Source organism: Kogia breviceps, chromosome 8 (genome assembly GCF_026419965.1).
Source record: "Kogia breviceps isolate mKogBre1 chromosome 8, mKogBre1 haplotype 1, whole genome shotgun sequence".
NCBI classification, from domain to species: Eukaryota; Metazoa; Chordata; class Mammalia; order Artiodactyla; family Physeteridae; genus Kogia; species Kogia breviceps.
The window spans coordinates 52738802-52755030 of record NC_081317.1 but is presented as its reverse complement, the minus strand read 5'-3'; the positions used below and the strand labels follow the sequence as shown (position 1 = coordinate 52755030).

At 39.6% G+C, this 16229-nt stretch overlaps 1 protein-coding gene across 5 annotated transcripts in view; it reads right to left on the bottom strand.

Moving 5' to 3' along the window:
• KLHL9 (kelch like family member 9) overlaps positions 1-6294 on the bottom strand; it is a 30053-nt gene extending 23759 nt beyond the window's left edge. For 3 of the 5 annotated variants that reach the window (XM_067041419.1, XM_067041417.1, XM_067041418.1), the window contains exons 1-2: positions 3533-6293; positions 363-466 (exon numbers count right to left, since the gene is read on the bottom strand). In XM_067041419.1, the coding sequence (XP_066897520.1) occupies positions 3632-5485 (1854 nt within the window). In that variant the 5' untranslated portion in view covers positions 5486-6293 and the 3' untranslated portion in view covers positions 363-466; positions 3533-3631. Of the gene's footprint in view, positions 1-362; positions 467-3532 lie in introns of all 5 variants that reach the window. The other 2 variants (XM_067041420.1, XM_067041421.1) reach the window with 1 other exon arrangement.
• Positions 6295-16229: the final 9935 nt, after the last annotated feature.

The window sequence follows — 16229 nt, the reverse complement described above, 5'->3', positions numbered from 1 at the left end:
TTTATTAAAGAATATTAAATCTTGCTTAATTTATGATAAAAAACTAGGGGTAGATATTTAAATATATAACCATAGGGAAATGGAAAAAAAATATGAAGGCACATTCATGGGTGAAATACTGTATAGACATTTAACACTTTCAAATAAAAAGTTGTGAAAATCATTAAGACAAAACTAAAGTAAATTATGCAATACAATGACAATTAGTAACAAATATCTTACTAAATGCTTCTCTGTGTATGTTTTATGCTAATCACTTTATAATATTATCTCCTTCCAGTTCTGATATAGATACAATTATTAATGCCCACCACTGATCCCATAGACAAATGAGAAAATGAAGCTTAGATAGGTTAACTTACCCTAAGGTCTTTCAATCGTTGAGCTGCGGATAGAACGTTGGTTTTACTTCTGATAGTATGCTTCTGTAGTTTTGAATGAAATTTTCTGTAGGAGTATATTTTGTCTTTATAATCAGAACAAGATAATTTTAATTACAAACCAGAAAAATTTGAACATGATTAAATATGTTTGCTTTGCAGGTAATCTACAGAAATACTACTCTTGGCAAGTGGGAAAAAAATTAAATATGGATTTTTATCTGGTTTAAAAATGGAATGTTTTTCTTAATGCACATGCATTTGATAATTAGGAAAAAAGCACCTTACATATTATTTTCTCATACAGATTTTAGAAAACTTGGAGAAAGCCATAATGAAAGCAGTGTGTGCCTTTGGAAGTTGAACTTACTTCCATTTATCATCCAGATTTTAGCTTAAGTTCTGACATATTTGCAAAGTATTTGACAAATGTCTGTACATATATAAAGTCATAATATACCTCGTATTAACATGTTACTTTTGACATGTGGAATCACTGATAATTTACACCCTCTGTTCACTTTTATTTTCCTGTACTTACTGTCTGTTCACTTTTATTTTCCTGTACTTACTGTAATAGACAGGAATTATTTTTATAATCAGGAAACTTAACAAAAGCTTATTTTTGAAACTATCAGAAAAACTAAAACAAGAAATAAAATGTTAACAGAATGCTTTACATGCTTGAAGCTTTTATCCTTTTATTTTTCTAGATGTTCTGTAAAAAAAAAAAACTATCAGCTTGTAAAATAAAGATATAACTTTCCAATCATTTTAGTCACCAAAAATTTCTTTATCTGTAAGAAAGGAATTCCAGATTTAATTAGCATAGCACCAGTCAGCTGTTTTATTATTATCAAGAGTCCTGTCAACTGCAGAAAGTTATACAGTAAAGAATGAGGTGGGATGTGTGAGGCTGGAGGCAGGGGCTAAAGGTGGAGCAGTTAACTTACCTGGCTGAACAATATTTAGTTAATTACAAAGCAACAGGGTCAAATGTAATAGAAGGCAGAAACCTTTTCTCAACAAGGGAAAGAGGAAAACTTATGCAGAGCAGACATGGGGCAATACCATCTCAGCATGTCAGAATTAGCACCAAAAAAGTACTACATCAAAATGATGTAAAAAATAAAGGAACCATAGCAAAATTATACCCAAAAGGTCAAAATGCAAAAAGATGGACAAATTTGATCTCAAAAATTAACTAAACGGCCCTGCCTTTGTAAACCTCTAACAGATTGAGAAAAAAAGTCAATGCAAGCAAATGCCAGTTAAATTCTATTTATTATATAAAGAGATCCTATAACTCGATATGAAAAAGGAAGCAACTCCAATAGGTATTACAAGGGCAAAGGATATTAACATTCAGTTAAAGAGGAACACAGCTACTCAAAAAACACAAATATTTAACTTCATTAATAATTAAGGAAATAATTGGGATGCTATTTCTTGCTTATTCAATGTACAAAGTTATTAGCAATTTCTACTTTTTCTATTTCTTAAATGTTCTCAAATGTGTTTTTAGTAATAAAAAATTGAATCATTAAAAAAAATAGGAAGTATGAAAATTTCTGCCAATGCAGAAATCATAAAAGCATTAAAATGAATCAACACCTGTATGGGCAGTGAGGTTCAGATTCCTTGAAGCCAATTCCTTTTGTCTTGGTTCCTGAGTTTTATTATGAGGTTGTCAAAGAGAAGGTTGTTCCTGATTTACACTATGACAATCTCCCAAGTATAGGGATATAAATATAAACATGTATGTAAATGTATATATGTAAATTTTTTCTTCAGGTAGACAATTATTCCAGGGAAGTAAATCTTCAGATTCTTCAGAATCACTCACTTTGGAGGACTCCTATGATTCCATTTGTGGATAAGGTCCCATTAAGATCTCCCCATGTGGTTCTGAACCAGTAGGGATGCCCTTGGTATTGAAGATGCTGAAGATCTACTTTAGTACTGCCTGCAAGACAGCAGTGTCCTAGGCTTTCTACAGCTGGCTTCTTAGGGAATGTGAAGTTGGTCCTGTCCTTTAGACATAGCCAAAAGGACATTTTTCTGATCTGATGCCAAACAGTACATCTTCTGCTTGCTCAGATTACAGCCTTGAGGCAGATCACACAAAGCTCAGGATGCACATGGGATGAAGCAGCACCAGGGCAACCACCTCAAATCAAACAGTCGTGTTAGAATGACTAAGTTGGGAGACTGAACTTAAAAACCTAGAACTTTGTTCAGAATGTTTTTCTTTGTCTTGTTCGTAAGTTTTACTGAAGAAAAAGGTGGAATGTAGCAGAGACTAAAGTTACTGAGCACAAGCAATTCTCTGAGACTTGAACTTTGCTAAATAACCTGTATAAAGGCAACTCTACAGAAAACAATATACAAGCAGAAAAAGTGACAAGTTTCATCTGTAGTAACAATTCAGTCAAATTACAAATTTGGTTGTCAATTTAATGTTGTAGTTCTTATCTACATCAATTCAGTAAGACTACATAGACATTTACTCTCTAGTACTGAATTCCCATTTGAATAGAAATAGCTGCTAGGTGGAAGAAAAGAATTTAAATTTAAAAACAATTTCACTATAGCTAAAGTGCCAATTGATTTAAAAATTATATATGTGTATGAATGCATATACATATGTATGTATGTGTGTGTGTATTTTCTCTCTCCCTCTCCCCAGAAAGATATGAAATCCTGACTTAGGGTTATACTATTTTTTGAGTTAATATTTTTGAATTTATTATTTATCTGGTCTGCCTAAGAATCGTCACATATTCTGAATGTACCCACATAATCTGGTGAGTTGGCAGCTATGTCAAAAACTCTTATGAAAAAAGGGAGGCAGCTAATAAGGCTTGGAGACCTTTTTTGTTTATTATTTTAGGTTAGAGCAGGCAGCCTCCCTTTGATGTTTTGTAGTCAAAGATGAAAACTTTCAACTTTGAAGCATAATGAACATAATTATACATTTACTACAATCACCTACACTTTGACTTACATACCACCACAAAAAGACATCTAACATTTTTCTACTTATTTTTTTAACATTTGTTAAAATGGCTACGTTGAATACATTTTCAGAATGCATTTGTTAACCATCTGATAAACATACTAAGCCAAGCAATACAAATAACATCAATTACCTTTTTATCTAATAACTGTACCAATCAATGTAAGAAGATAAACTGAAGGGGAAGTATGGGATCATCCATGATGCACTGCAAAGGTATTACACCTTGGTCCTAAGAATGATCTGAAGGTGCTGAAAGAGGTGATTCTCTGGAAGGTGATCCAGGGTTTTCTTCAGGTGGAAAAACTGTGAGAGTACAAGCTCGAATGCCACCAAGTGACTCTGGAAGGTCAAAAACTTTATGCCACTCATCCTTTTCTGGGTCATATTTCTGGACAATTTCTACCATACAACGATTATTCCAAGAATATCCACCTACGACATAGATTTTATTTTCAAAGACGGCAACTCCGACATCACTTTGACCTCTTAACATGGCAGCAATTGGTGTCCACTGGTCAAGGGTTGGTGAATAGTATTCACAGCTTAGAACATCATCATAATCACTTGTTCCTCTGAAGTGATTGCCACCAATGACATAGAGCTTGTCTCCAACTGTACACATGCAATGCAGACCTCTGACTGTAGTCATTGGAGCCTTCTGTGTCCATTTGTCTGTATCAGGGTCAAAACACATGAGCTCGTTTTGGAAAGTATCATGAGTAATTCCTCCTGAAATATACATTAAGCCTCCATACACTGTTCCAGCATGGCCATAGTGGGGTTCACTCATTTTTGCAACATAGCTCCACTCATTCATTCTTGGATTGTAACATTCTACTGTGGCCAGCTCACCAGCTGCACTTCGCCCACCAACGGCATACAAATGTCCTTTGAGAGCACTCAAGTGGAAAAACGTGCGCTTTTCATTTAATGAAGCAACCTGCATCCATTTATTATACCGAGGATCAAATCTGAAAACTGTATCAACGGCAGTTTTTCCTTTTGTATCATAATTACTTTGACCACCAACTACATAAAGAAAGTTTCCAATGACAGCAATGCCATGCTGGTAACGAGGAGCATCCATGGGAGCTAAAGATCTCCACTCCTGCGCCCTTTCATCATACATCCGTAATTCTTTACTGACAACCAGCTGCTGCCTCAAAACTCCTCCTAATGTAACCAAGTGGGTTGAGTCAGATCTAATGGCAGTTCTATCTGACTGCATCACTGGCTGCATATATGGCATCATTTGGTAATTGCTAGCTTCCAAAAGCAAATTCACACAGGTATTGTCTGTTCTCATGAAATCTACTGTCTGCACATAATTGATGAGATCCTGTGGTGTCATCAGTGGAAATCGAATATTCTTCATTAATTTTGCAGCATAATCCATCCGAGGGTCTTCCAACCTTAGCCAGCGACAGGCAGCCTTGAAAAGCTCAAGTTCAGTACAGTGCTTAAGACTATTGCTGGAAAGCACAAAGGCAAGCCTTTCAAAAGGGAGTTTTAAAAACTCCCCAGTACTCAATAATGCCGGAAAATTCTTCAGGATGAAATTATTGACATATTTATCTACTTCTATAAGATTGTAGGTGTTAGCAATTCGTCCAACTTCAACACAGTTATCTAAAGATACTCCTGAAATAAGAAACACTTTACAGAAGTCTAAAACAGGTAAAATTTGTAAAAAGCTAGCAGCTTCAAGTGTGTCCTGAAGATTGTCCATATTAAGAGAAAGTTTTGCAGTATAAATAAAATCAATTATTTTCTTCAGACCAACTTTGTTCACCCCATGAAGCTTAATGCACATTAAATCTTGTTCTTTCATTCCACCTGTGAACATAGCCTTGAAATAATCACTAGCAGACGCCATCATAGCTCTATGAACAGGGAAGATTTCATCTCCATCACCTGGTACCAGGGTCACGTCACAAAGCAATCCTTCTATTCTAAGCTGATCAAAGCCTTGCAAAACCACCGAACTGTGAGTATTGCTGGTAAAAAACCGTGTGGTTCCTGCCTTGCAAGGCTGTAAATGGGCGGAGACGCCCATTTCACCGTTACCAAGAGACACTTTCATGAGAAAGCCTTCCTCTTGCACAAAGATGTATGCCGGCCAAAGAGGTTATGACCTGAAAGCTTTAAAGGAAACGAGGATGTCCCAAGAGCAAGAGAGCCTGCTTTCCTTATCAAGGGCAAACAGTCACTGTGGCACACCTCAGAACACACCAGTCACTCTCTGAAAATTGTTCTATAGCAAGACCACAGAGCGCTGTGGACCTCAAATCTGATTATTACGTAGATGATTCATCACCTGAAGGCAGTTTAGTGACCCGGTTCACCTCGTCCGGCCTGCGTTGCCGCTCCTCCCGCAGTCCCGCTCCGGGCCAAGGGGGAGGTGCCGCCACGCCCTGCGGCCCCGGGCTCGCTCGGCGACGAAGCAGGGCACCTCAGCGAGCGGCCCGTCGCGCCCTCCGATGTCCTTAGAGCGTCGCCGCGGCTACGGGCCCGTCCTGGAGCAACGGCTTGGAACACGGGGCTGCAACACGGGCCGAGGCCCCGACGCCGAACCGCTCCTTCCTGAAAGGCCTGCTCCCAGGATCCCCCGGGCTAGGAGCGGCCGTGGCAGCTACTGCGGCTGCGCGGCCGCCTGACCTCGCCATTGGGCGGTCGTGTGGGGGATGGGAGGAAGTGGGCGGGGGACTGGAAGGGCGGGGTTTGGGCAAGGCGGGGGCTGTGCAGGATGGGCCCTCGGGGCCTCTTGGGGTACTTTGTTTGTGGCATTAAATGGGCTGGAGTGGGTGCATGTGTATTATGCTTGACCTAAACCTTTCACGGCAGCTGAGCTGTCCCCCTTAATGCATACTTTGAGATTTACACTTCCTGGCTTCTTCCTTTTGTTACTTCTGAGTGACAATGAAATGCGGCTTTTGCAGAAATTGAAGGGCAGCATGGGGGAAAATGCTTAAAGTTTTTCCTCAATAAAAAAAAAAAAAACTAAAATTCTTATCCCACAGGGGAATGCCCTGGTGATGCAATGGTTAGGACTCGGCGCTTTCACTGCTGTGGCCCGGGTTCAATCCCTGATTCGGGAACCAAGATACCACGAGCCACTCAGCCAAAAAAAAAAAAAAAAACCCACACAATTTAATGGACACTTCAGTTATAACTTTGGTTCATAGTTTCAAATTTTAATCATTTAAAACATGTCATTTGCCTCTTTTAAAATACCAAATTGTGACTATGCTATGTAAGTAATTTAGCCTGAATTTTTGCCACGCAATGGAATTCCATCATCAGTAAATTTTTTGTGCTTTTGTTTTCTACTCACAAATTTTTAAATGGATACACAATTGTCTAATAACTACACATACTATAGTTTCCTTGCCCATCATTTGTTCCTGAATATATACTTTCTTGTTCTCCACTGTTTTATAGAATCTGAGCACAAAGCTTTACCTGTTTTTGGATAAATCCTAAGGGCAGAATGCTGATTGAAGACAAATTTTTTTTTTCCAAAATACTGTCACCAGCAACGTTTGAGTGTGTTTTTCCCTGCTGCTGATCTTTCCCTTTATGGATATTTTGCTAACTTACTTTTTAAAAATTACTAGTAAATTGGAATTTGAGCATATGAATAAGTGTATACTTTGACACAACTGCTTCCAACATTTTCCAGTTTGAAGTTATTACTGTCTATAAATCCTTCCAGTTTCTTTATGCATATGCCAACTGATGAGAATATAGGTACATTCTTTTATTACACTCTCCCCCTTTTTTAATATAAAAGATAGCATACTATACTCACTGTCCTGCACCTATCTTTTTTAACTTGGAGATCTTCTCATTCATATATAGATAACTGCTTTATCTTTTTAAATAGCTGTACTGTCTCCCATTGAATGGGTATGTCCTACATTATTTGATTAGTCCCCTACCGATAGACATTTAGCTGGTTCCAATGGTCTTCTTTTGTTTCTGGTAGATGGCAGCAAGGTCCAGAAGGCTCAAATCACTGCTGTCCTCCATCATATGCTTCAGCAAATCTTCAAACTGTTCAGCATAAGAGGTTGGTTGGAATGAGACTGGCCTGGAGAAGTTCTTCACTGGACTTCATCAGCATTGGCAAGTCCTGGAGACCGGCTTGGTGCAGTAGTTGGGGATGGAACGACTCCCCTGAGCTGTGAAGACTCCATAATGGCTGTGAAAAAGCACTTCCAAGGAAACGGTTTTTCTCTGGAAAAGAAAGAACAGAGCTGCTACACCTGGGTAGTTGCCAGAGCAAGAAATGAAATCCTTCTCTTTATTATCAAGCTTGCAAGAAAATTAAGAGCTAAGGAACTAGAGGTGTGCTCTTAAAGAAACAATTATGGACAGATACAACTCATCGTACTCCCACATGTTTAGTAATTTCAAAGACTTTTTTTTTCTGCCTTCATCAAAAAATAAATGGATTAAATTTGTCAAAACATTTATTGGTAGTATTAAGCAACTATAAGTAAAAGCATCTAGTTCATAGGGGGCACCATACCATCACAAATAACCTTATTAATGTACTTATGTACTTAAATATCTATTTTACTATATTTATTATATTTCAGTATTTTTGCTTGTATTTGTGCTAATTACACAAGTGTTCATCTTTATATTTTTAAGTTATTTAAAGTTTTACTTTCAAATCGTTTTGCATTTGTTTATTTTTAAGAAAGTAATACCAAGACTGATTTTGCAACCTCAATTAAATGATGGAACTGCAGTTCATTCATTCATTTAATTAAAGTTATGTATCTAAATCACAGGTTCTATGACTGCCTTCATAGGATTAAAAAAGTGAAGAAAGAAAATGAAGTGCCAGCCCTCTTGAAACTTCCCTTTTTGCCAGAAGGAAACATAAAAGTATTAACCAATCAATTAATTCATTTCAACTACATTATATACTAACACCATAAGCGAAAGAAAAGCGGCTTCTGTCACCAGAAACTGGAGGATGCAGAGATTCTAAGACTTGATGCTGGATGTATAGTTCTAGAACTTTCAGAGTGCTATGGCTAGAAGTGTTAACCTAGGAGCTGGGTTATCCTGGTCTCTGAAGGCCCAGGAAGGAATGAGGTCTTTTAGAAATAGAGAATAGGAGGACCAAAAACTAAACCTTAGGGACCTTCATATTTTAATGAAGAGAAGAGAATAAGGAGCCTGAAAAGGACACTGGAATGGTATGCAACACAACAGCAGGACAACCAGGAGACAGTGGTGATGAGAGGATGTTTCAAGGAAGAAATACATTTAAAATATGGTATCTTATATTCAGGGAAAATGAGGGCTTGTTTGGCAGAGTTAATTCCACAGAATCCGGATTGGAATATACTGACTAAGGTTAAATAAGAGAAAAGGTTTTGGAGACAGAATGAATAGAAACTTCTTTTGAGAAGTTTATCTGTGAAAGGAAGAAGAGAACTAGGGTAGCACCTGGAGAATAAAAGTGTGTGTTTATATTACTGGATATAATTTTTTAAAATTTTTACAAACATTTTTGGGGGACAGATTTCAAGAAATGTATGTAGTAGCACAAAGCACATAAAAATCAATATATTTTTAAAAAATAACTGCTTAGGGCTTCCCTGGTGGCGCAGTGGTTGAGAATCCGCCTGCCGATGCAGGGGACACAGGTTCGTGCCCCGGTCTGGGAAGATCCCACATGCCGTGGAGCGGCTGGGCCCGTGAGCCATGGCCGCTGAGCCTGTTCGTCCCGAGCTTGTGCTCCGCAATGGGAGAGGCCACAACAATGAGAGGCCCGCCTAGCACCAAAAAAAAAAAAACAAACAAAAAACAAAAAACTGCTTACATAACAGCCTAAAATGTCAAGCATCATTGTTAAATCATTCCTAAATACTAGTAGGCTGGAATGCCTTTTCATATGCTTTGTTTGCTATTTTTAGTTCTTTTATTTGTGTTTCGGTTTATGACATTAACTAGTTTCCTACTGCCCTTGTGAATTGTTTTTATGCATCCTCAAGTCTTAAAAGTACATATAAACCACTTATGCAGATGGTAGCTATAGTCCTATGATGCAACTATTTGTCAATTTTATGTTTACAAATAATAGCTCATTTTCTTTATATTTTCTCCTAATGCCAGAATGTTGAACATGTAGAACCAATCCTCTCCCATTTTCATTCCTCTATTGATCTTATGGATTATCAATTCCCTTTTATGTTTTAAATCTTTCACATTTATTTTTTATAGTACATTAGGATTTTTTTTTTTCATCTGTAATACGAGATGAGAATCTAAATTGATTTCCGTCTAGGTTGCCAGACATTTATCCTGTTACCATTTACTGAAACTTTTTTTTTTTTTTTTTTTGCTGCACCAATGTGGCTTGCAGGATCTTAGTTCCCTGACCAGGGATTGAACCCGGGCCACAGGAGTGAAAGCTTGGAGTCCTAACCACTGGACCACCAGGTAACTCTCCTGGGATTTATTTTCTTTATTACTCTGATCACCTAACTCCTTACTGTCACTGTATTTATACTGTTGCTGCTTTATAATACAGTTCATTTTCTGGTAAAGCTATATATGTAAGAATTTTTCCTCTTCTATACTTTGATAGTTTTGCTTGGTGATCTTTCTTAATTAACTTTTGAACTGTTCTACAGAAGTCAGCATTGGGTTTATAAAAATCATGAAATTTTGTGGACTCAAAAATAACCATACTTAAGAATCTGCCTGCCAATGCAGGGGACACGGGTTCGATCCCTGGTCCGGGAAGATCTCGCATGCCATGGACCAACTAAGCCCGTCCGTGCGCCACAACTACTGAGCCTGCGCTCTAGAGCCCATGTGCCACAACTACTGAGCCCATGTACCACAGCTGCTGAAGCCCATGTGCCTAGAACCTATGCTCTGCAATAAAAGAAGCCACCGCGAGGAGAAGCCCGTGCACCACAACGAAGAGTAGGCCCTGCTCGCCGCAACTAGAGAAAGCCCGCACGTGGCAACGAAGACCCAACGCAACCATAAATAAATAAATTAATTAATTAATTAATTAATTAAAAAAAATAATAACCATACTGCAGTGGATATAAAATTCTGAGGAATTTCCATCATCAGATGGAAAAATGAAACTGGATAGGAGAATTTCTCTTCCACAAAAACGAACAAAAAATAGATTAAAATCATCAGAAAGTAAAAATGTAGCCACCAAAAAGAGAAGCCCAGGGAAAAAGAAAAAGAATAATTCTGCAAGTAAAAATAATTAGATTAAAATAACCCCACAGAAATCCAACATATTGCTTAAAGAATCACTCATAACTCACTATGTACTATGTGAGGTTCTGCATGGAACCCTTATTCTTCTTGGAGGCAACTCAACTTCCCTGAGTCTCGGTTTTCTCAAATGGAAAATGGAATGAAAAATATTTGTAGAGCTGATGTAAATACATTTTAAAGCTCTTAGAGGGACTTCCATGGCGGTCCGGTGGTTAAGACTGAGCTTCCACTATAGCGGGCGCAGGTTGGATCCAAAGATCCCACATGCCGAGGCAGTGCAGCCAAAAATAAAAAGCTCTTTAGAATGGCTCCTTCCTCGGGGTTAACCATAAGTGGTAACTCTTTTCTTCATTTTCTCCATATAAACCTATATGAGAATATTACGTGTCTTTTTCTATAAACTGGTTTGAAACTGTACCATCTCACTCTTGATAGCTGACTGACAAAGTCAACTGAATTGGTGAAAACCTAGAAGAGTGAAAGATAGGTATTATCATATCAAAGACATGTTTGATTTATATTCAGTCATCACAATGGCTTAAATCAATATCTGAAATTGAAGGGAATCTCCTAGGCTGGAATGGGAAAAATATACTGTATTCTTTTGCTGATTCTGGCGCCTGGCACCTCTCCCTGCTTTCCTGGATCTATTCTTTGGCTTCCAGTTCACAGTACTTTACTTCTCCTTCAGGGCTGAAATTTCCAGGGAGCCCTCCTCCTTAACTCCCTTTCCTTGCACTGCCCTCTCCTACTTGCACAGCTACCTCCTGTTCTGTTGTGATTTCTGGTTTAAGTTTTCCCAGATGGACACAAATAGAAAGTAAAAGTTGAATGATATTTTCAGATTTTGTAGGAACACATATAAGAGAAGTCTTCCTTTTTTATGTTGAATACTTTTGAAACATGAGGGCCCACATAAGTCAAAGGAAGCAGGAAGCAGGGTCCAGTAACTGGGTGGGCTACAAAGCCCTCCCAGGAAAAGAAGCCCCTGCTGGCCAAGTGTGACAGGGCCAGACATCAAGTCTGGCAGTCTTCTGGTCTGTGCAGATGTGCTCCTTTTAGGGAATTTTCCTCCAGAGCTGATCAGAGGTTCTTTCCTGGCAGGAACTGACCTTAATATTGGAATAAGCCTCTTGCCATAGTCTTTGTTACAAAGAGAACAAGTCTTCAACTTCAGGCAGGGAGTGGCTCCTTTGATCTGGGAGCAAGTATGGTGAGAGAAAAAGGAGCCAAAAGGAGGTTCCTTCCTCCAACTTGCTGGGCAGACCCAGGGCTCCTGATTAATGATCTGATCCACATACTGACACTGGGAGGTGGGTAGGCCCTGAAAATCTCAGGGTAAAAACCACAACAGTATATCTGAGTACAATCTCATATTTGAGGGTGCACTAAATTTCTCTATTAACAGTAAATTCCCAGTTTCCCAAATTCATTTTTTATAACGGATCTTTTAACTTTATCATTAGAAAAAATACGTTCATTGTAACTTTGCATAAGGACTGCAACAGCCCCTTCTACCCCTGACACAGTAGTAAAAGGCCGCAGTCCTGCTCCATGCCAGCCTCCAAATCCCTTTTTATCACTGGATGCCACAATACTCAAGGATCATTTTTTCCTCACCACTTGCCTTTTACTTTCAACCCGCAGAGCACGCAAAGATACTCGAACCTATTCCCCACTTTTTCTTTCAACACCACCTCCTCACTTGACCTACAAGTCCATCTTTCCCTCTTCCATCACCCATGTTTCAAAGACTAACTCCATGGCCAAGGTTGCAAAGCTCCTTGGAAGAAACCCTCAAGCAGATCAGGGAAAATAAATTCAGTCCCCAGCCTGGATAGCTCTTTCCCTTCACCTTCACCTGTGGCAAAGGAAGGCCAGATGACCATGAGAGGGGCCTGCTCTAATTCTTCTCATAGGCTTGCAGAATTAGTCCCTCAGAGTGGGAAAGATTGCAAACAGGACAAGAATCTATAATCTACTCAGGACGGAGAATACCCTAGGAGACTCTTAGAAGGAGATTATTAAAGAGGGGATGCAGGAATTTGGGTCCTTCCACATAACAGATTAGTTACCTTGCCCAGGACAGGGAATTAGCAGAGATCTCTGCGAGCAAGTCTCCCCAGTTCGTGCTACAGGCTCCATGAAAGAATAACTTTAAAAACCAGATGAAATGTTTGTGTCAGATGCTTCATCCACAGAAAACTGGGAAGGTACAGGAAGATCCAGAGCACAAATCCACAGTGATGTCAGCCTCTGTTGAGAGCCTAAACCTACTAGAAATGAGAGCAGTGTTTATGGATAAAGTGGGTAGTGAAACTCAGAAGAACAAGTCAGATACTGGTCAGATACTAGAGAAGAAACTGAGGCTTATGCATGAATTAAGGAAAGAAAAGACAGTCCACCCATGGAGGAACTCAAGGACCAACAGAGTCCAAAGATAGAAATTCCTGTGATGGCAGGGCCCCTCCTCCCCCAAAGAAAGGTAAGGGCTGAGTGTCACATCCTGCAGCCTTCAAGCAGGTGTGAGGGCCCAAGTGCACCGATCATCCATGCCATTTGTTCTACCCAAACTTCACTACATGCTTTCCAAGAGGTACACAACTTTATCTTTGCTGCCTAAAAACTTCCACATGTCTAAGAAACTGGATTCTTCTTGTATTGAAGGTAGACTCATGAACTGTTTTTGCCTTTTTGCTGATTCCCTGCATACTGGTTATATTTAACCTTAAATACACTTGCTACATGCTGGCTGTCTTCTGCCAACCTGCAATGTTTCAAGTACACAATACAAAAAAAATGAGGAAAACTGCCACAAAAATTTAAACTGTTCATCATAGAAAGACTAGTCCAGTGAGCTTCCATGCTACCCAATGAAAAGACAAGTGATCTTGGATTAGACCAGTGGAAAGAGTGCTACACTTTATAAGACCATAAACTGAATCATTTACAACGTATACATGTATTTCTTTTGTATACTTTTCAAGATATTCTGTTTTTAATAAGTTAAAATGTGTCCCATTTTGTAGCCACTTAAGGTAGCGCCAGTGGTGCCTATATTATCCGTCACTTGAAGACACGAGCAGCCCCACAAACTTGACTGGGACCAAAGGCAAAAAAAAGGGTGTATTCAGAAACGGTTGTCTAAGTAGACCAGAACAATCAATAAGAAGAGAAACCCCAGGGCTTCCCTGGTGGCGCAGTGGTTGAGAGTCCGCCTGCCAATGCAGGGGACGCGGGTTCGTGCCCTGGTCTGGGAAGATCCCACATGCCGCGGAGCGGCTGGGCCCGTGAGCCACGGCCACTGAGCCTGTGCGTCCGGAGCCTGTGCTCTGCAACGGGAGAGGCCGCAGCAGTGAGAAGCCCGTGTTCCGCAAAAAAAAAAAAAAAAAGAGAGAGAGAGAAACCCCACCTGGTCTTCTGCCCTATCTATCTGGTCATTATGTTATTTTGCCCTTACTATCTAATGATATAAACTAACTTTTCATCAGAAAAAGAGAAATACTTCACTTTTTACTCCAAGAAGTAGCTGATCCAAATGGTCCATCTGGGAAGAGTGGAAAGGCTAAAAAATTTAAAAAATATCTTAATCTCTTAGCAGAGCCTTATGAGCAGGGTTCATTATTTTTAATGTCTGGGGGGTTAAAATAGAAGATCTCATATATTATGCTATTGTAAGTCAGATACCTGGGAAAGCAGACTCTGAGACAGAGATAAGCACAAAAGGAGTTTACTGGAGAATGCGTGGATCGGTCATTGTGGCAAAGAGAATTTGAGCAGAAGTTGAGCTGCAGTGCAGTCACAACAGGGCTTTAGCCAATCCCAAGGGAGCTCTGACTCTGGGATGACCCTGTGGAGGTAGAGAAGGGGCCAGGCCTTTATATCCCCACATTGACAGGTAATTGGAGGCAGGCTGACCCAGGAGTGGGAAATAACTGTGGGCTAAATGAGTCACTTTAGCCAAGTGCAGTTTCCAGAGAAGACCTGCATGCTGTCAGCATGAAGCTCTATCAGCAGCTAAAGGGAGTAAGTTCTCAGCTCTTAAAGGGAGCTGTGAATGGTGCATCAGATGTCTATTATAAATGTCTTTTTTAAAAAGAAGTTTTGGGGTTTTTTGTTTGTTTGCTTTGTTGTTTTCTCTCTTCCTCTTTCTTCTTTTGTATGGTCACACTCAAACTTTCAGCTGGGTCCATAATTTGCAAAAATGTCTAACAAGATTGTGATGGACAAAGTATACTCTGAAAACAGTGGCCCTCTGATGTTTATTATAAGCAGTTTATGGATGTGATATTTATTGTCTCTACCTGAGGGCATTATAGTAGCAGATGGGGTAACTGGATTGGGCACCTTCCCTGTGAATGGGAAACATATAGATACTGGGAAACCAAGGATGGAATGTAGGAGGACATGTTATCTGTCTTCACAGCCCTTCCCTAAGAACTGCCCTCCAGCTCTGATATCCTGACCTGAAAGCTATGAATAATAAAACCAGTGTGAGCCAATCAGAAAGCTAATCTTAAGAATCTGACTCAAGAAAGCCAGAACCTGAGACTCAGGAGCTGAGTCACATGAATGAGAATGTTCTAAGGTTGCTGTAGTTTATACAGTTCTTACCTCTTCTCAGGCTTTATGGTTTAACTTCTACTTGAATTCTGGAGCTATCACAGTATTCCTGGAATAATTACCTTGCAGTTCATATCAGTGCAGATTGTCACATCTTCTAAGAAGTGTGTGTGTGTATTTTTTGAGGACGTCATGATGTCCCTTTAATAATAAAAAGATAAAATTTTAAAATGTTTTATCATAGATTATCCATTTAGAAATTTCTATTACAAATGTATATTGTATAATATGCACAGTATTTTATAACTGTAGTACCTAGGTATATTATCAATAAAATAAATACACTGGAGGTGTGTGCTCAACATTTTTTCCAAGCGGGGTGGAAGGTGAAATACCGAGGACCTATATCTCCATAATCCTGGAGACTCCACTTAAAAACATGGGTGGACAGTCTCTGGGATTCCACATATTTGTTGAAAGTTGAGTTTTGTTTGGGTCACAGGAACAGCAAGTCACCCCTTCTATAACCTGGGTTCTCAGACAGCCTCCGCGCTGATCACCCTATGTCTCACTCCTAATTCTCCTCTCATCCTATTACATTATCTGCCTGGGTAAGTAGCTAATCTATCACCAGCATGAGTACAGTAAGATCTCAGGTTCCCTTGAGGAGTCTCAGGGTTCAAGTAGCCTCTAAATATTCAGTGTCGAGTCAAGGCCAGTCTAGGACTTCATACAGGTTTAGTGCCAACCACCTGCAAAGGGTTGAGCAGGACCCACTGGAGGGAAGGGACTCTAATAACTTATACAACCCACCCGCCTCAGGTATCTCCTGCCATCTATGAAATGGAGAAGAAAATAATGGTCCCCAATCTGTCTTGTGCTCAAATCTGACTCTGCTCCTTACCAGTTGTGGCCCTTGAGCAAGTGCCCTCCCTTCTTGACCCTCATGCCTCTTCACACCTTTCTGAGCTACAAGAAAGTGGATAAAACTC